The sequence below is a fragment of the Lampris incognitus genome, chromosome 6 (genome assembly GCF_029633865.1).
Source record: "Lampris incognitus isolate fLamInc1 chromosome 6, fLamInc1.hap2, whole genome shotgun sequence".
In the NCBI taxonomy this organism is placed as follows: domain Eukaryota; kingdom Metazoa; phylum Chordata; class Actinopteri; order Lampriformes; family Lampridae; genus Lampris; species Lampris incognitus.
The window spans coordinates 19,864,120-19,883,935 of NC_079216.1; the positions used below are offsets into that span (position 1 = coordinate 19,864,120).

The following is a 19,816-nucleotide window of genomic DNA, read 5'->3' on the forward strand; positions in this document are numbered from 1 at the left end:
TTCAAATAATGTATTTTAAGTATTTCAGATACTTACAAATACAAGCTCAAAGTATTTTGTTACAAATTACATCTTGTTTTTTCTGTCCAACAAAATACAAATTACTCAATACTCAAAAGTAATTAAATACGTATTTTAAATAAATTTAATTGAGATACTGCTCGTCTTTGCCCATCCCTAGTTGCATCAGGTAATTTTACAGTATTTATTTGTCAACAGCAAGCATACATTATTTACTGATATAAGAAATTGTATCTATTTACTGGTCATTAGAAAAAACAAGAGAACCTTGCCTTTACAAATAAAATGTCTTGAAAAGCAGTGCCACTTAACGTACAGAGTACTCGATAGCAAACAATATATCTCAATATTGCACTTTTTCCTTTTGCATTGAATTTGATAATTCACGAATTTGTGTTACTTTTGTACTCACTTTTGTGAGGAGTTACTGATTACTCCGTTTAAATAGTTTCAATTCACATAATGACCAATCCTGGCTGGAGAGCTACATAATTCTTTCTAATAATCAGTGGTTTTATTTTTATTGCAGTTTTATATTTGAAAATTGGATGGAAATTTTTGGGAGTACTGGCGGCCTGTCCAGGGTGTCTCCCTGCCTGCTGCCCAATGACTGCTGGGATAGAGTCCAGAATCCCTGCGACCCTGAGAGCAGGATAAGCGGTTTGGATAATGGAATGGATGGAATGTTTGGGAGTTGAAGTTGCCATAGAATGTCTTTTCTCAGAGATCAGCTGTCGACATTTCATCATCTTCAGAATCTGCACTTGGATCTCGAATTTGGACACCCAGACCACTGTCCATATCACTATCAGCGAAGAAAATGTTTTGGGTCTTGCCTGGTGAGTTGTCATCATCCTCTTCATCTCTGCCACTAGATAATCCTTCCTCTTCATCCTCCCTGTCTCGCTGTCCATTGTCTTGAATGATGACCACTTCCTCCTTAGCTTCAGGGTCAATGTCTTCTTTGAACCAAACAGATTTGTAGCCCTCATCCACGCGTCTCTCTTTAGTCAGGATGGGTTTGACCTCCTTCTCGCTTTCGGCTTTGTCTGAGCCTGCCAGGCTCGTGTCGTCAGGCAGAAGCATGTGCAGCGGGGCGGTAGATCTGAGAATGGCCCCCTCATTGGGGACCCCCACGGCTCTTGGCGCTAGCCCAATGCCCAGCTTGGTCTTCAGCTCCCCTGAACTCATGCTGCCTGAGTCCTCATCATTGTGGAAGCCTTCATTGGTGTACTGTACACCCTCCTTCCAACCACCTGAACCTTGGCCCAGCTAGACAGGGATAAGCACAACAGCAGTTTAAAAAAACGGCAGTTTTACTGTCAAGTATGATCAAATGGTTTGCTTCCAAAATACTGTATATACCATGTTAATATTTATATATGGTATTAAAACAATGCTAGAGTTTCTAAAATTTTCAAATTTCCCTATTTATGTTTCATAGGATCTTTTATGAGTGATTTTTTTTTCAGTTTGCTCTTATGCCAGCTTCAATTAATTGGGTCCCATTTGTTACATCAGTGGTTCTCAATCAGGTCCTTGGGTACCGCCAGCACTGCTGTTTTTTGTTTTTTGTTTTATTCTAGAAAGTCCATTACATCTGTTGTGATTAAATGGCTGGAGTCACTAACACAACAAGTGAATGTAATTAACTATCTGCTAGAGTAGTGCCGCCAGTGCCTGAGGACCTGGTTGAGAACCATTATGTTACATGGCAGATTGAACCATATTTTCAGTTGAGCTCTTAAAGAGACAGTAAAACATTTTTTAGATTTTTTTTTCTATTTAACTGAAAACATGTTGGGATGACCATAGGATGGTAAAAATGGTTGTCCGTGTTATTATCAAAAATGACACACATCACACGGCTGTTTTGAGAGAGAAAATCTGTGCTGTCACTTTCTATCAAGTAAAACGGGGGCATCAAATAGAGCGAGACCCCTATGATGTAGTCCCGTGGTTTGCAAACTGGTCCTCGGATGGCACCAGTACTGTTTGGCTTTCTATTGTACCAGGTAGTTCATTACGCTCACCTGTTGTTTTCTGGTATTTGTAGGCATGTAATCGGAGGCTGTGTTCCAATACTGATATTATGTCCATGGTACATGCTATGTAGTACCCATTTTTAGTATAGTACATTAAAATGTTTATAGTATGGAAAAATACAGCATACTGCAGTGAATTCAGAGGGCAGTCGGGAACCGCTGCAGCCGGGACACAAACCTGGGTCTTCCGTACCACGGGCGACTACGTTAACCAGTTGACTGAAGGGTCCGACCCATTCGCCAAGGGCTAGCGAGTCTACTCATCCGTGGTCGTTACACTACCCCTCTTCCTTTGGGAAGTACGTCCCCATGCTTCAGCATACCAGCTCCCTCATGCCTCTGGGTGCACATGCTTCTGATGGCCTCACGGTCTCACCGTCCCAATTCTGACACCAATGTAGTGAATTTGGGGGACAGCCGGGAACCACTGCAGCCGGGTCAGACCCTTTAGTTGACTGGTTAACATAGTAGCCCGTGTTGCAGGAGACCCGGGTTCGCATCCCAGCTGCAGTGGTTCCTGGCTGCCCCCTGAATTCACTACAATACTAAAAATGCCATGATGTAGACTATTTTCTCCATTAAATCTATTATGAATCACCTGGACACTGTTCCAGAAGGAAATGGTGATTTTGCTAGGTTACCATGGAGACATAGGTTGTGCAAGCCACTTGCCGTCATTTCTGCCGTTTGACCGAGTATAGTATACTAGATTTACCTTACAAACTGAACGCGTTGTAATCAATAGCAGGGTTCAACAATAAGGTTACCCGATTGCCTGGGGCAAGTAAAATTAATTTTTAAGTTGTTTCTTATTTTTATTTCTAATTTTTCTAAATTTTAATGTTTAATTTTTAAGTGCTGTCATTTCACAGACAATAATATTTCATTTTTGCACTTTTTATGCAGGTTGAAGGTGTGATTATAAAGGTTATACTTAACATACTTTGTCAAAGGTGTATATATATATATATATATATATATATATATATATACAGTGGTGTGAAAAAGTGTTTGCCCCCTTCCTGATTTCTTATTTTTTTGCATGTTTGTCACACTTAAATGTTTCAGATCATCAAACAAATTTAAATATTAGACAAAGATAACACAAGTAAACACTAAATGCAGTTTTTAAATGAAGGTTTTTATTATTAAGGGGAAAAAAGATCCAAAGCTACATGGTCCTGTGTGAAAAAGTGATTGCCCCCTAAACCTAATAACTGGTTGGGCCACCCTTAGCAACAACTGCAATCAAGCATTTGTGATAACTGGCAATGAGTCTTTCACAGCGCTGTGGAGGAATTTTGGCCCACTCATCTTTGCAGAATTGTTGTAATTCAGCCACATTGGAGGGTTTTCGAGCATGAACTGCCTTTTTAAGGTCATGCCACAGCATCTCAATCGGATTCAGGTCAGGACTTTGACTAGGCCACTCCAAAGTCTTCATTTTGTTTTTCTTAAGCCATTCAGAGGTGGACTTGCTGGTGTGTTTTGGATCATTGTCCTGCTGCAGAACCCAAGTGTGCTTCAGCTTGAGGTCACGAACAGATGGCCGGACATTCTCCTTCAGGATTTTTTGGTAGATAGCAGAATTCATGGTTCCATTTACCACAGCAAGTCTTCCAGGTCCTGAAGCAGCAAAACAGCCCCAGACCATCACACTACCACCACCATATTTTACTGTTGGTATGATGTTCCTTTTCTGAAATGTTGTGTTACTTTTACGCCAGATGTAATGGGACACACACCTTCCAAAAAGTTCAACTTTTGTCTCGTCAGTCCACAGAGTATTTTCCCAAAAGTCTTGGGGATCATCAAGATGTTTTCTGGCAAAACTGAGATGAGCCTTTATGTTCTTTTTGCTCAGCAGTGGTTTTCGTCTTGGAACTCTGCCATGCAGGCCATTTTTGCCCAGTCTCTTTCTTATGGTGGAGTCATGAACACTGACCTTAACTAAGGCAAGTGAGGCCTGCAGTTCTTTGGATGTTGTTGTGGGGTCTTTTGTGACCTCTTGGATGAGTCGTTGCTGCGCTCTTGGGGTAAATTGGTCGGCCGGCCACTCCTGGGAAGGTTCACCACTGTTCCATGTTTTCGCCATTTGTGGATAATGGCTCTTACTGTGGTTCGCTGGAGTCCCAAAGCTTTAGAAATGGCTTTATAACCTTTTCCAGACTGATAGATTTCAATTACTTTGTTTCTCATTTGTTCCTGAATGTCTTTGGATCGCAGCATGATGTCTAGCTTTTGAGGATCTTTTGGTCTACTTCACTTTGTCAGGCAGGTCCTATTTAAGTGATTTCTTGATTGAGAAGAGGTGTGGCAGTAATCAGGCCTGGGTATGGCTAGAGAAATTGAACTCAGCTTTCCAAAGATGTGATAAACCACACTTAATTTATGTTTTAACAAGGGGGGGCAATCACTTTTTCACACAGGGCCATGTAGGTTTGGATTTTTCTTTTCCCTTAATAATAAAAACCTTCATGAAGAAACTGCATTTTGTGTTTACTTGTGTTATCTTTGTCTAACATTTAAATTTGTTTGATGATCTGAAACATTTAAGTGTGACAAACATGCAAAAAAATAAGAAATCAGGAAGGGGGCAAACACTTTTTCACACCACTGTATATATATATATATATATAGAGAGAGAGAGAGGTATGAAGTACACTGGATAAATAATCTTAAAACTCACAGAACTTTGGAAGGTGCTGGCCTCAGTGATTTTCTGCCAGTCTGCTTTGCCCTTTTGAATGCAATAGACGAGAAGCCCGATGACCACCAACGCAATAAACAGCAGGACACCCAGGGTGGCTCCGAGTGCTGCCATGTCCTCTGCCCCATAGCCTCCTAATCGGCCACCCTCTGCAGGGTCAAAGTTCACAAAATATATAATTCACCAAAGAAAAGAAACTTAAAAACATTTCTTGCATGGTTGAAAAGAAAAACTCTGCATGAGACCTATCGTTATATCTGAATAATGTATGGAGAGATCACAAAGAAAGCCAAGGAAACAAAGGATAAGGAGTCTCCTCAGAGAAAGACATGGCTACCTGTGTAAGGGTGTGCCGTACTGGCAGTGGAGAAGCTGCCTTGAGTGGTCATGCTGGGGTTTGATGTAGTACTCGGACTGGAATAAGTACGGGTCAGGATGGGATCTGTGGTCGATTGGATTGGGTTAGTGGTAGAGAGGCCTGTGTTAGTAGTGAGGCCTGAGTTTGTTGTAGTGAGATTGGGGGTTGTGGTCGGAACAGTTTCACTGGTTTCAGTGGTACGGCCAGTTGTCATTTCTATAGGAGTTGTGGACGCCATGTCTGTGGTACTCGGTGCCACAGTGGTGGTCGGAAGCCCTATGAGGAGAGACAACCATTTCAATTGTCATGCCTTATTTCCTTGCTTTCTTGTTCCCTCTCTTCCTGATGTCTAAATCTTAAAGGGGGGGACATATTTTTGACAAATTGGTATAAATGCTGTACATATATGAAACACACCTGTGATATTGCAGAAAGTTGAATCAGTTCATCTGGAAACAATGTTTATTGACAGAAACGTTTCATCACTCATCTAAATGACCTCTTCAGTCTAAACTGACTGCAGGTATCCCTACCCTTATAAACAATAAAGTGGCATAATGTCCGAAACCAACAATCAGTTTCATATGCAAATTGCCGTGACCATTTACTAGAGTTACAATGGCAATGTGCACTATTCACAGAAGATTTGGGAATGGTTGCAATCACAGCATTGTAAGATAGCGACAGATGTACTCTTAGTCCCCCGGTTCAGGGATGGTCATTCCCTCTTCACATAGATGGCCTCTTTGACACCCCGTTCAAACCAGCGTTCCTCCCTTGATCACATCCTTGATATCAGCCTCTAATGAAACAGGCTTTTTGGGGTGTTATTAGTAACATAACAATGGCATTATTCCTGAGTCAGTCTTCTGATTGGCTGCCAGTACTGCTGGCCTGCCACCTCCCTTGACTGATACAACCAGAGGCTACTTTGCTCTTGACATGAGTGGCCTCACAAAAAATGGCTATTTTTGAAATGTTTAACTTAAATGGAGCTATTTAGTCATATAATAAAACTGGAGAAACAGATGTATTCCATGTGCTGTGACCGCATGAAAGCGGGATTGCACTCACTCTACACCTTTGAACACAAATTTGCAGATTGACTGATTATTAAAGTTCTGTCTGTCTCAGCTGTTTGCCGATTCCCTTAGGTTTAATTCACAGGTTTCAGAATCACTGTGGTTGGGAGGTTTGGTTACTGTTGAGTTGCCAGTTGTGTTCTCAGTATAAACACCTAGGTTTAAAGATGTGCTAATGATTAATCTACTACTACTACTACTACTACTACCTTCGGCTGCTCCCATTAGGGGTTGCCACAGTAGATCATCCATTTCCATCCCTTCCTATCCTCTGCATATTCCTCTGTCACACCAGCCACCTGCATGTTCTCCCTCACCACATCCATAAATCTCCTCTTTGGCCTTCTTCTTTTCCTATTCCGTGGCTGCTCCATATTCAGCATCCTTCTCCCAATACAGAAGTAGACTCCACACATGTCCAAACCATCTCAATCTTGCCTCTCTTGCTTTGTCTCCAAACCATCCAACCTGAGCTGTCCCTCTAATATAATCGTTCCTAATCCTGTCCTTCTTCGTCACTCCCAACGAAAATCTTAGCATCTTCAACTCTGCCACCTCCAGCTCCACCTGCTGTCTTTTCGTCAGCGCCACTGTCTCCAAACCATATAACATAGCTGGTCTCACTACCTACCATTTTGTAAACCTTCCCTAAAACTCTTGCTCGTACCCTTCTGTCGCAAATCACTCCTGACACTCTTCTCCACCCTGCCTGCACTCTCTTCTTCACCTCTCTTCTTCACTCCCCGTTACTTTGGACAGTTGACCCCAAGTATTTAAACTCATATGCCTTCATCACCTCTACTCCTTGCATCCTCACCATTCTACTGTCCTCCCTCTCATTCATGCAAAGGTATTCCGTCTTGCTCCTACTGACTTTCATTCCTCTTCTCTAATGATTAATATCAAATGAAAAACATTGGGTTGACCCAGTGTAAGTTTATTCAAATGACATGCATTTTTGCTGGCCTACCTGATGAAACCTCAACTGCCAAGTCAACTTTAGCAGATTCTTTATTAGACGTGTCCACTGCCTCCACCTAAAAGAGTGGGCATGAAGTTGGGTGATTGAAGGAATAAAACAAGCAACGTGTCACAATGCTTTATGGTCTGGAGTGGACCGTTAACTCACTTGTAAGGACACCATACCCGGTGAAGTGTCCTGAGTCATGAATAAGTAGCCTCCTATGAGAGAGAAAGCACTGCTCCCGAGAATGTTATACCTGATTGCAGGATTTTCTCCCTGTTTGAAAAGAAACAGGAAGGTCAGTGCTGTCAGTCAAGTGAAGCGAACAGGTTCAATGTCCAAAAGTGTTCTGCACCGAGTAACTCAGCCCAAAAGCATAGGATCATGGGATAGATTCAAAGGTTACAAAGGTGTTTACGACACAATGTGAGTCTTATGTGTTACCTCGGCAAAGTCTTCATCCTTCGCCTTGATCCACAGTGGCTGAGTCTTGTTGTTTAGATCCAGAACCATGATGCCCACTCCAGAGACAAAACCATCATACTGCTTCCTCTCAAACTGTGGAGGATGCAAGCTCTTAGGCAGGACCTTGATCGTGACCATTGTGGTGGCGAACTGAAAACTGTTCATCATTTGTGAAGCCTGGAAAGAGAAAACACATATGTAGGTTGTTTTGAGCACTGAGAAACAATAAATTGATACCACAGTGACAGTTTCTAAACTGCAGACTGGTTCTGTATTACTTTCATGTACTTATATAACCAATTTTTAAAAAAAAATCTTTTTATTTTATTTATTAATTTTTTACCCCTTTTTCTCCCCATTAGTATCCGGCCAATTACCCCACTCTTCTGAGCTGTCCCAGTTGCTGCTCCACCCCCTCTGCCGAGCCCGGAAGAGCTGCAGACTACCACATGCTTCCGTTGATACATGTGGAGTCACCAGCTGCTTCTTTTCACCTGACAGTGAATAATTTCACTAGGGGGACGTAGCACGTTGGAGGATCACGCTATTCCCCCCAGTTCCCCCTCCCCCCTGAACAGGCACCCTAACCGACCAGAGGAGGTGGTAGTGCAGTGACCAGGACACATACCCATATCCGGCTTCCCACCCGCGAACACGGCCAATTGTGTCTGTAGGGATGCCCGACCAAGCTGGGGGTAACACGGGGATTCAAACCGGCAATCCCCATGTTGGTATGCAACGGAATAGACCACTACGCTACCTGGATGCCTAACCAACTTATTTTGGCCTGTTCCTGCTACACCATTGGCATTTCAGGTATATGGGTCAAAAAACCTGTAGTTGGCCCCACCAGGCAGAAGTAATATAAAATTAGCCTAAACCCCAGTGAATGCTTCAAGTCACTAGTAATGTAACACCAGCATTAAACCTGTGCTTCTTCCAGACAGAGATAAAGTAGTAACGTTAACATCAAACCTGCAGTTTACATATCAATCAGAAGTAATTTAACACTGCCATATGAAGTCAGGTCCATCATCAATCAGAAGTAAAGTAACACTAATGCAAAGCCTCTGATCAATATAAAGGTCAGTTGGTGGTCAACTGTTCAGGTCCACAATGATCATGTAGAAGTGAAGCATGGGCTGAAGCCCAAATATGGACCAACACATTATTTGAAACTTAATCAAGCATAATCAATGAACCAAAGTATCAAATATATATTTGAAAATAACAGCTGAGGTGATAACTCACTGGTTTCCAATACTTCCAATATTAGCTTTGCATTACTAGGTGTTAGGCCTGAACACTAACAGTTTCAACTTTAGTTAAAGAAACATTGGTAGGGGTCAGTGAAGCTGGCAACTGTATACTGTGTATGGGCCAAGTCTTTACCAGTACTGTCAGGTTAATGGGTCCACTGATGTCTGCTGGTTTTCGCATCGTAATGTTTCCTGTATTAGCGTTGATGTCAAACAGCCCTGCTTCATTCCCTAAGAAAGAGAGTTTCATCAGAATATCAGCTGTTAGAAGAGCCAGAATGATGCTAGTAGCTATCTGTCAACACTGCATTCATGTACTTTTCATACCTTAATTAAAAAAAAAAAACATATCACTGCTATCAGGAGAAAAAAACACTTTAAAATGTAATTTTTACAGCAATGAAGAAAAGAATGAAAATTTCCACCTTGGGGTTCCTTTGTTTCTTTTTACAGGCAATTGGGCTTTAGTGGGTTTTACATGCAAGGGTCAATCAAGATTTAATGACATGAGCAAAACAAAGCAGCAACAAAACTGCAATTTATCCAATGGTCTTACCTCTCAAAAATGAGTATGTTATCCTCTCATTTATCCCAGAGTCACCATCAATGGCATAAATTGGACCTGGTTCAAGTGGTAAGACACCAACCTTAAAAGGAGAAAGAGACTGTGACTCGCTTTTTCTTAAATAGATTGTTCACAATGACATTTTTCTCCATGAGTATAATGAGCAGGGGAGTGTACCACAGGCCACCAGCTCAATGTCTGGCTATGACTGGAGATCTTGACTACCCTACCAACCGCTATATCTGAAAACTAACAACTGTTTGACGCTGTGACTCGGTCTGTGCAGTAAAAATATGGAAATCAACTGGTAAACAACCAGCCGCTGTGGCTAAGGAAACAAGATGTTAATTTGTTGAAGGTGTGCGACTCGGATCATTTGACAGGGCTTCCTGAAAGCTGTGCGAGAATTTCTCCTAAGCAAAATATCTGGGCTCATAATTCTACTGTTTGTCAGACCAACTTCAAAAATTCTAAAATTCAAAAGTTGTCTTTGTTTGATGGCTGGGAGAGCTGGCGCTGGATTGGCTGATGGTGCCTGGTCTGCTGCATCCTGTGGGCCCAGGCACCAGGGCCCTGCCTGGAGCTGCGCCCGAAGAGGAAACACCGAGGCCGGTCTGACAGGATGCAGAAGTGGGGCAGGCCAGGCTAACTGCTAGCCCATGCAGACCAGTCTGGCAGTGGCCTCACCTAGCGTTGACTGTGTTTTTGGTGTCGTCATGTGGAGTGTGGGGAGGTGTGTCGAAGATGTCCGGTTGGGAGAGCTGGCGTTGGATCGACTGGGAGAGCTTGGTATGCTACGTCCGGTGGGCCCAGGGGCCAGGGCCCTGCCTGGAGCTGCACCCGAGGAAACACTGAGGGTGGTCTGACAGGACGTGGAAGCGGGGCAGGCTAAGCTAACTGCTAGCCCATGCAGACCGGCAGGTACAACAGTCATCCTGACATTTGCTGTCTTGGAGAGTGATTTTTTTCCCCTGATATGTTGGATATATGTATTTTGTAGTTGTTTTTTTTTTGTAGTTTGGATATGTGTTCTTGTAGTTTGGATATAATTTTGTCTTTGTGTTGTACTACTGTGGGCTGGGGGAAATGATATTTCATTTAATTTCATGTGCGCAGGTGCATGGAATTAAATGACAAATAAATGTTCTTGATTCCTGAAATATTGTTTTCAGGACTCGCATGGCTACATACGGCATTCTGGTGCATTTCACTTGGATTCAATTGGGAGTTTTGTACCAGGGGTCTAAATGCTGATTTAAAGAATTTCATAATGATGGAGATTTGGTGTTAAACTGCATTAATGCTGTCTGCTGATACCCAAATCTTTCCACCCCACCCAGACAGATTTCGAGGGATGAACTGGGCAGATAATCAAACGTTAGACATGTATAAAGAACATTGTTTTGGTTGAGAAGGGAAATCACCGTCTGCTCTGTTAAGACGACGCTGCCCGTGTAACCTGCCCCCTGGCATATTTTGGCCCCACCATTGGTGTACAGAGTGCATGGCTGGAACCATGGCGGTCTGTTATCGGCATCCATAATTGTGACCAGGATGGTGGTGGTAGCAGTAAATGAGGTTGGTGTTGGAGTTGGCGTGTCCTGAAAAGATGAGGAAAATACACACATACACACACACACACACACACAAACAATCTGATTGCTGCAATCTGATGGTTGCCTAAAAGTAAGAAAAATACCATTATGATTTACAGATTGCTGGTTTCAAACTCCAAAAAAAGTGAAAAGGTGGGTGAGAATGCATGGTTTCCTCTTCTTCATGTAGCCTTTATTTTATTTTATTTATTTACTTATTTTTTACCCCCCCCCATTTTTATATCCGGCCAATTACCCGACTCTTCCAAGCCATCCTGGTCTCTGCTCCATCCCCTCTGCTGATCTGGCGAGGGCTGCAGACTACCACATGCCTCCTTCGATACATGTGGAGTCACCAGCCGCTTCTTTTCACCTGACAGTGAGGATTTTCACCAGGGGGACATAGCACGGGGGAGGATCATGCTCCCCCCTGAACAGGTGCCCCGACCGACCAGAGGAGGCACCAGTGCAGCGACCAGGACACATCTGGCTTCCCACCCGCATACAGGGCCAATTGTTTCTGTAGGGATGCCTGACCAAGGTGGGGGTAACATGGGGATTCGAACCCGCGATCCCCATGTTGGTAGGCAGCAGAATAGACCACTACGCTACCCGGACGCCCCATGCAGCCTTTGAACATGGTATTTAACCCCCAACTACTCAAGTCAAGTCAAGTCAAGCCAATTTTATTTGTATAGCCCAATATAACAAATCACAAATTTGCCTCAGTGGGCTACCTAGTAAAAACAGTAAGATGTTTTTACTAGGTAGCTGTATGTGCAGTATTGGGGAGTAACTAGTTACATGTCACGTTGTCATGTAATTAAATTACAAAGTAAATGTAATTGTATTCCATTACAGTTATTGAGAAAAAATATGTAATTAAATTAGTTACTAGTCAAAATGCTGGTGATTACAAAGGGGTTACATCAGAATATATTCTTTTCAGTAAAAAGCTTATTTGTTTTGGTGGTTGTGCTTTAAAATCAAAACATTCAAATCTTAATTCAAGTTGTATTGAAGAACCTTTAATAAAAATTTGACAATAATCAGTGTTGTGTACTGTTGTGAGGTTTGCACTGCCTGGTTTAAATTTATATTTTCAGGACTTTCACCTTTATTGCCCAGTTTAAGACATTTGTTAGAAAAGTAATCAAACAGTAATTAATTGCAATAGTTACATTACTTTGATGTAATTAAAGTATTTACATTATGCATTACATTTTGAACAGGGTAACTAGTAATTTGTAATCTATTACATTTCTAAAGTAACATTCCCAACACTGTTATTTGTGAACATGAGATAGTGCATGTGATGCATGTCAGTGACCAAAAAATACTATTGGAGATAATATTTAAAAAAAGAAAATGAATATTTTTTTAATTTCATCAACAGGAAACGTAAGCATGGCTTCAAACGATTTTTACGACTTGCCTGGAAAACTGGAAAGAGTTGCTGACAGTATTGCCAGATTTGAATAGCCCAATCAGAGCCCTGAATGTGCCCAAAAATAGCCCCCCCCTTTTTTCTTTCTTTTTTTTTTACTGCCGTTTAGTTGAAGGTTTCTCTGTCCGTCCGGTGTATGTATGTAATAATAATTATGTTTATCAGAGCCATTTTACCCGCCCAATCAAATAAAAAGTAGCCCCGTCTGGCAACACTGGTTGCTGAATGCATGAAGGAGACAAAAAGAGCAGCAGAATTGATGAAAGCAAGGCATATGTAGGCTTAATACGTAAAACCTCAGCTAGCTGCTGCTTTACTGTTTAAAGTCTATCTTGGAATAATACTAATTTAAAAAACAAGACAGTATTAATAATCATCATATAATGAGTCAACTTCTGAACTGTTTCTGAACAGTCTCCGAGCCTGTCATCTCTGCTGCTTTGAGATACACATCTAAGGAGTCTAAATGAGAGAACACACTGTAAAAAGAAACTCACCCGAGCAAACAAGGTCAGCTTCACATTTTTAATGGTGTCGTAGTCAATAGGTTTTTGCACCAAAATGGTCGGGATATTTGGCGTTTTCAGTTTAAACCATCCCTGCAGAAATTGAAGAGCACAAACATGTTGAGATCTCATTAGTGTCTTATAGATATATGATGGAGATAAAGATAAGAACGAGGTCTTACTTGTTCAGGCAACAGGGTGTAGTAGAGTATGGTGTCTGCATCCAAGTCAATGGCCTTGTAAGTTTCCAAAGGTGTGTCTACAGGTAACATCTTTCAAAAAAGGATGGCAACTTATTTTCTAGTAGATCTTGGATTTATCTAGCTAGCTAGCTAGATAGACAAATTGTATTAGAATAATCTAATGACCCAATGACTGGAGGACAGATACTCACCTCAAGTACATTGAGATGGTACTGGCTTCTTGAAAACACCGGAGGGTTATCATTTATGTTAGTCACAACTATGACCGCCACAATATTGAGCTGAAGAAAAGAGAACAAATATCTCACTCAATATGTTATTGAATAAGGAGGAAAGGCTGGGAACCTTAGTGGTGATCTTAAGCCGGTGAAGTGTTTGGAATATAACACATGATTGAAGAAGAGACCACAGATTTAAAACAAAAAAACAAAAAAAACACATGTTGTAAAACATATATCAAAATGCATATCTTTATCATGAAGTAAATATTCGAAAATGATTATATGTCAAAGCTTTCTCACCAGTGTGCCCGTAGACATCTGGTTACATGTAATTTCAACTACATGTGTCTTTGCAGTCTACAAAAAAAAAAATTCAGTCAAATGAATCCATAATGACTCTTATGTAATTTTAATGACAGGTTAGTTTCAAAGTGTCTTGTAGGGAAACAAAGGACACATAAAAATTAAACCATTGTGTGTGTGTGTGCGTGTTTGTGTGTGTGTGTGTGTGTGTGTGTGTGAGAATGAGAACATTCACAGACGTGTATGTGTGTGTGGTCTAGTGATCCTATGCCATGATTTGGGGCCAGATCGTTCAGTAAAACCATGCAACAACGCAGTGCAAAACACCAGTTTATTGGTTGAGCTTTCGGCACAAGACCTTCATCAGAACGTGCGAGGCATAAAATAACACAACATAAACAGACTGCAGAAAGGAGTGAATGAATCAGGTGCAGGTGCACTGAATCAGCAAAGGAGTCAAGCAGGCATCATCATTAGTTAGAGTCAAGAAGAGTAACCAGTGATATTGGACTTACTAGAATGTCAGATATAAAACACTAGTCATAAGTGAAGGTGTCTGCACAATGAGTATATCAGACATTGTCTGATGAGATGAGTCATGGGAACTGATAATCATTAAATGACTGCAATACAAAACCTCACAGGAGACGTGAATAAGGCCGCAGGACAGAATATTGGATTCCAAACACGACACAGGATAATAATTAAAAGGTATTTCAAAGGTCACAACCACTTACAGGGCAATGAAAACCAAATACAACCAATCACTGGGCACTAGAAAGGTATCATAGGACTATAAGCATTGCATTTATTGCATTTAAAAGTAATCCATCATTAAGGAAAAAATGTGAAATGGATCCCAGTTTGACTTTTATTACAACTTACATTCCAAAAACATTAAATCAGAGATGAAGTGAACAGCCCAGTGAAAAGTCCATATTCTCTCCTCTGATCCCTTGAAAAGATGTTAAAGGTGCTTTCAAGGAATCCCCACCCCTTCCCCCATTTGCTTTTAAACACAGAAGGATTATACAGGATTTTGTGCTTCATGCTAATCTTCCACTTTCGCCCATCCTGTAACTAAGCAACAGTCCCTCATTAGGATTGTGCTCACATGCCGGATACCCACGTTATCTACATGTACACTTGTCCTATGCCATGGCCTATATCGGCAAAACATCACGAGCCTTAAAGACAACAGATAAGCGAGCATAGGCGTTCTGTTCAACAAAATGACAGAATACCCAGTGGCCATCTACTTCATTGATAGAAAACATGATACCTCTACCTTTCGTTTCTGTGGTACTGAAAAAATTGTCCAATGGACCTTGATTTTTACCCCACAAACTTTGCAACTAATGTGATTTAATGGTGAAATACGTTTAAATGCAATGCTATAGGGGGCGTCTGGGTAGCGTAGCGGTGTAATCCGTTCGAGTATGTCATTTAACGAGTCCCCGTTTTACCTCCGGCTTGGTTCCTACAGACACAATTGGCCGTGTCTGCGGGTGGGAAGCCAGATGCGGGTATGTGTCCTGGTCGCTGCACTAGCGCCTCCTCTGGTTGGTCGGGGCACCTGTTTGGGAGGGAGGGGCAACTAGGGGGAAATAGCGTGATCCTCCCACGCGCTACGTCCGCCAGGTGAAACTCCTCACTGTCAGGTGAAAAGAAGTGGCTGGTGACTCCACATGTAGTATCGGAGGAGACGTGGTAGTCTGCAGCCCTCCCCGGATTGGCACAGGGGATGGAGCAGCGACCGGGACGGCTTGGAAGAGCGGGGTAATTGGCCGGATACAATTGGAGAGAAAAAGAGGGGAAAATGCAATGCTGTTGTCCCACGATGCTTTAGTGCCTAGGGATTGGTTGTAATTTGTTGTAACTGCATAATAAGTGTGGCATTTGAAATACCCTTTGGTTATTATCCTGTGTCGTCTTTTATGTCCAATATTCTGCCCTGCAGCCTTAATATTCACATGTCTCTTGCAGAGTTTTGTACTGGAGTCATTTACTGAGAATCTCCATGAGTGTAGCTGATGTACTCACTGTACAGATACCTTTATTTATGACTACTGTTTTAAGTCTAATATTTTTGGTCAGTCTTCATGACTCTGATTGATGATGTCTGATCAACTTGTTTGCCGATTCAGTGCACCTCCCTACACCTATTCCCACTTTTTTGGAGTCTGTAAACGTGTTATTTTATGTCTCACATGTTCGGATGATGGGCTTGCACTGAAAGCTCGATAAATAAACTGGTGTTTTGCACAGCGGTGTTGCATGGAGCTTCCATTGTGATTTAGAGAGATTTTCAACACTTTTGGTGTGCAGATTATCCTTTTTTCTTTTTTAAACGTTTGGCCTATATGATTCTTATTTTACTTATAACTCACTTATTATTTCTTGTTGCACTGATAAGACACAGAAATGTAAGATAACACAAGTTATATTTTCCTTTCATACCTCGTAGTCAAGCGTCGCATTTGCTTTCAGCTGGTTTCTGCTGATCATGAACAGGTTGTTGGGATTCTCTTTTAAACTCAGAGTAACGCCTTCTGAAGTTTGGATGGTTAAAATGACATCACCTATTGTGTTGTTCTCTGGTATGGCCACAGATGCAGGACTGCTGCATACTGTGGTGGAGAAAAGAGGATGCCATATGTTTCAGAGTTTTCCGGAAGGGATAATAAGGCTTAATTGGAAGGGAGCATACTGTTGCTCTGAAATGAGCTGTCCACCATTTGAGAGATTTGAAACATGTCGTGTGACAACATGAGTACCCTGGAACACCCTCTGAGATATTGACAAAGGACAGGTCATTTGTTTCGGAAAAAGAAAAAGAAAAAGAAAGAAATGCCTCATTTCTGGTGATAAATTGATTTTCATATCAACGGATGATTCCTCGTGAGTAAAATGGATAGCCATGATGAGGTCCTCCCTGCCACCAGCCTCCATGTTTACTGTCATTCCCAGGCTTTGCTTCTGCGTAGGCTCTCGAGTCAAATAACACAGGGAATACCTACATCCCATCTATTGGATTAGTACCGTCATACCGACATTTACTACATTACGCTGCGAAAACATGTTCATGTCAGTGTTGCCTCACCTGCAGAATCTCTTGTGTTAGCCAAATAAGTTTAAACATACAAAGAATTTGACTTGGTGGGTCAAAGACACGACAAACACAGGACAGGGCAAGACATATAAAGTAGTAATCCCAAGTTAGGCAAGCGACGGCTGTAAAAAATTAGGAAATGATAGGTCTCTCCTGGACAAAGGGCAAAAATGTGTCTAGCAAATATACAAACAGGAGAATATTGACAATGTTGGGGTCTTTACTACACGGTATCCACACTAGACAGGGTCTTGCACTGGTAAGAAACATATGAAAAGAAATACATGCACATCTAGTGACAACACAAATGTAGTAAACAACACCTGTCATAGCTCAAGTCTGCAATATCAGCTCTGTGACTCTAAATATGGAGGGCGGTACTTACTTTGCTGGGCCTGGGTGGATGTTTGCAGGAGTAAAATGAGGGAAAAGATTTGCCAAATCCTCACAGCAACTTTACAGCAAATCCTCTCCATGGCTCTGCCCAGTTTGTCCGATCGATGCTAAATGAAGAGAGACCAGCCCTACGCACCAGCTACTGCGGAAAGCAAAAGAGAGGGATTAGTCGACAGGACCAACCTTTGTGACGGAGGTTTATCTATCGCTTTATGACTGCAGGAGTTATTTCCTCTGTGGACTTTCCCCCCCCCATAAACACAACATCCATCTGTTGCTGAGGAGTGTGTTGGTGATATATCACTTGTGTTCATTAGAAAGTCAAGAGAATGACAGACGGGGGAAACTAATCTCCCCGTCCTGTAGTGTTTTTAAGATGAGAACTTCTCCACCAAACATGATCTCACATCCTGATCCAGAGACAGTGAAATATTTCCTGCATCTTTTGTTTGGACGCCACAACTTGGACATTTGCCCCCTTCCTGCTGGCCCATTGTAAAGTTGGTGTTATACACGCTGAGGCTTATTCTACTGTCTCACCGCGGTTTATATGGCTGCAGATAAGAGTGTCAGATTAATTCATAATATGGATCAGAGCTGGCTAACAAAACATTTCCATTTCTTGTTTCAAAGATTAGGATCAGGTATACAGCAAGTGTTAGATGAACTGATGCTTTAAACATCCGTACTAAACTACATGTGTCTACATATCTGCAATGACGTGCCGGAAAACCAGGCCAGCAACTTTAGAATCTAATAATTCTGTTGTGCAGCACTTTACATGAATGATTAAAATAAATCAGATTTGAATTAAAAAAAATGTAATTCAGATGTATTTTATAGATAGGGTTGCTGGTTAAGTCTCTAAAAATGCCAATCATTTTATAAACCAGGTTATCATTTATCAAAAAATCCAACAAAGAGCTGTACTTATATTTTAGAATGAAAACAACTTGTTTTAATGTCAGTCTTACTTCTGATCAAAAACATGGCTGTACAAGGAGAAGTCAATACATTTTGGTCAGTAGATATTTGACAAAAACACTGACTAACAGACTAAAGTCATTTTTAGATTTATTCCTCCATAAGACAACAAATGTGTGTACCCCCCCCCTTTTTTTTTTATTCTGCCCAACTGTACCCGGCCAATTACCCCACTCTTCAAAGCCGTCCCGGTCGCTGGTCCACTCCCTCTGCCGATCCGGGGAGGGCAAGGCTGGATTAGTACCCCCAGGCGCCCTTGTGCAGTGAAGCTCATACCCCCCACCCCCCACCCCACACACACACACTCACACACCACGCCCACTCCGCACCCCAGCCATTAAACCCCACCTTAATTATTGTGAGCTTCCAGTCAAGCTGGCATGTCAAATCCACCAGACCATAATCACACAGCTATTGGTCAAAGGCTGAATAACCAGTCAAGCTGACCAAGTACTGCCATTTCACTCACAAATCACAAGACAAGGAAACAATTGATTAAATCATCCCAAAGCAGTGTTTGACTCTAGATTATGGCAATATTTGTGGAAAACCACCCAAGCAGAGAGCACACCGGTTATTACTGATAAATAATGTGACTGACTAGGAATAGGCTTACCACAATGCCATCCTAAGGTAATCACACAGCACAGGTGAATGCAGGTTTGAAAATAAGGCCCATAGAACTGCAAAAACCAACATATAATGAACTTGACAAACTTAATCCAATACAATATAGCAGCATCACACCACATATGAGGTGATGCAATACACATGTTATGCAAACAGCACATCAAATAAACTCGTCTGCAAAATATACAGCAACACACAATGATAATACAGGGTTTTCACGTTACATTACCAATCCAGATTTGGCCATATTGGAGGCACTCAATGTAAACAACTCAAGCGGACCAACTTTTCTTTACTTCTTGCTTCTTTACGTTACTTTTCTTGCTCAAAATGGTTAATCATTGTCGTGTTTTTGGCTGCACAAATTGCTCGGACCGGGAAAAGCATCTGGAGTATTTCAGATTGCCAAAAGTCATCCTAAATCAGGGAGAGGAGTGCAAAAAAAAACTGTCGGAGGAAAGGAGATGTTTGTGGCTAGCAAAGCTGAACCAGGACTTCAAGGGCAAGAATCTTGACAACATTCGAGCTTGTTCTGCACATTTCTTGTCAGGTAGGTGAAATATTAATAACAGCAACTAATTTTATAGTGTAACTTAATGCTGTTTCTTGCATTCTTGGTTGAATATCTAATTCTGATCTCATTTCATAGCCTACTGGCACTGTAGTAGTACAAGACTTCTAAAGTTATAGTTACTGTAAAATTGTACCTAAAATGTAGCCTCAAAGTGTGCTATATTTCTCATTATTGTATTCCAGGTAAAAAGTCTGACCTGTACAAGAAGGATGACCCAGATTGGGTGCCATCTGTTGATATGACAGGAAAGCAAGATCCACAATCACCTAAAGAGAGAGTGACATCACGCTACAAGCGTCGTATGGCTAGAACCCAAGAGAAACTGAAGGCTGATGCTGCCAATTCCTTGCTTCTTATGGACATACCAGTTGCTGAT

General features: G+C 41.6%; 1 protein-coding gene across 2 annotated transcripts; it reads right to left on the reverse strand.

The window, feature by feature from the left end:
* Positions 1–17,399, reverse strand: LOC130114365 (cadherin-related family member 5-like). Of its 2 annotated transcripts, XM_056282223.1 has the most exons (15): positions 17,242–17,399; positions 16,205–16,374; positions 13,742–13,798; positions 13,412–13,501; positions 13,200–13,289; positions 13,009–13,110; positions 10,894–11,070; positions 9,461–9,551; positions 9,038–9,135; positions 7,625–7,822; positions 7,346–7,456; positions 7,187–7,253; positions 5,114–5,410; positions 4,756–4,925; positions 1–1,293 (listed from the first exon to the last, which is right to left on the reverse strand). In XM_056282223.1, exons 1-15 carry the CDS (start codon positions 17,330–17,332, stop codon positions 742–744), a joined length of 2,361 nt encoding a protein of 786 aa, XP_056138198.1. In that variant the 5' UTR covers positions 17,333–17,399; the 3' UTR covers positions 1–741. The 2 variants fall into 2 exon arrangements, with proteins under 2 accessions (XP_056138198.1, XP_056138199.1); XM_056282224.1 differs by lacking the exon at positions 5,114–5,410.
* Positions 17,400–19,816: the final 2,417 nt, after the last annotated feature.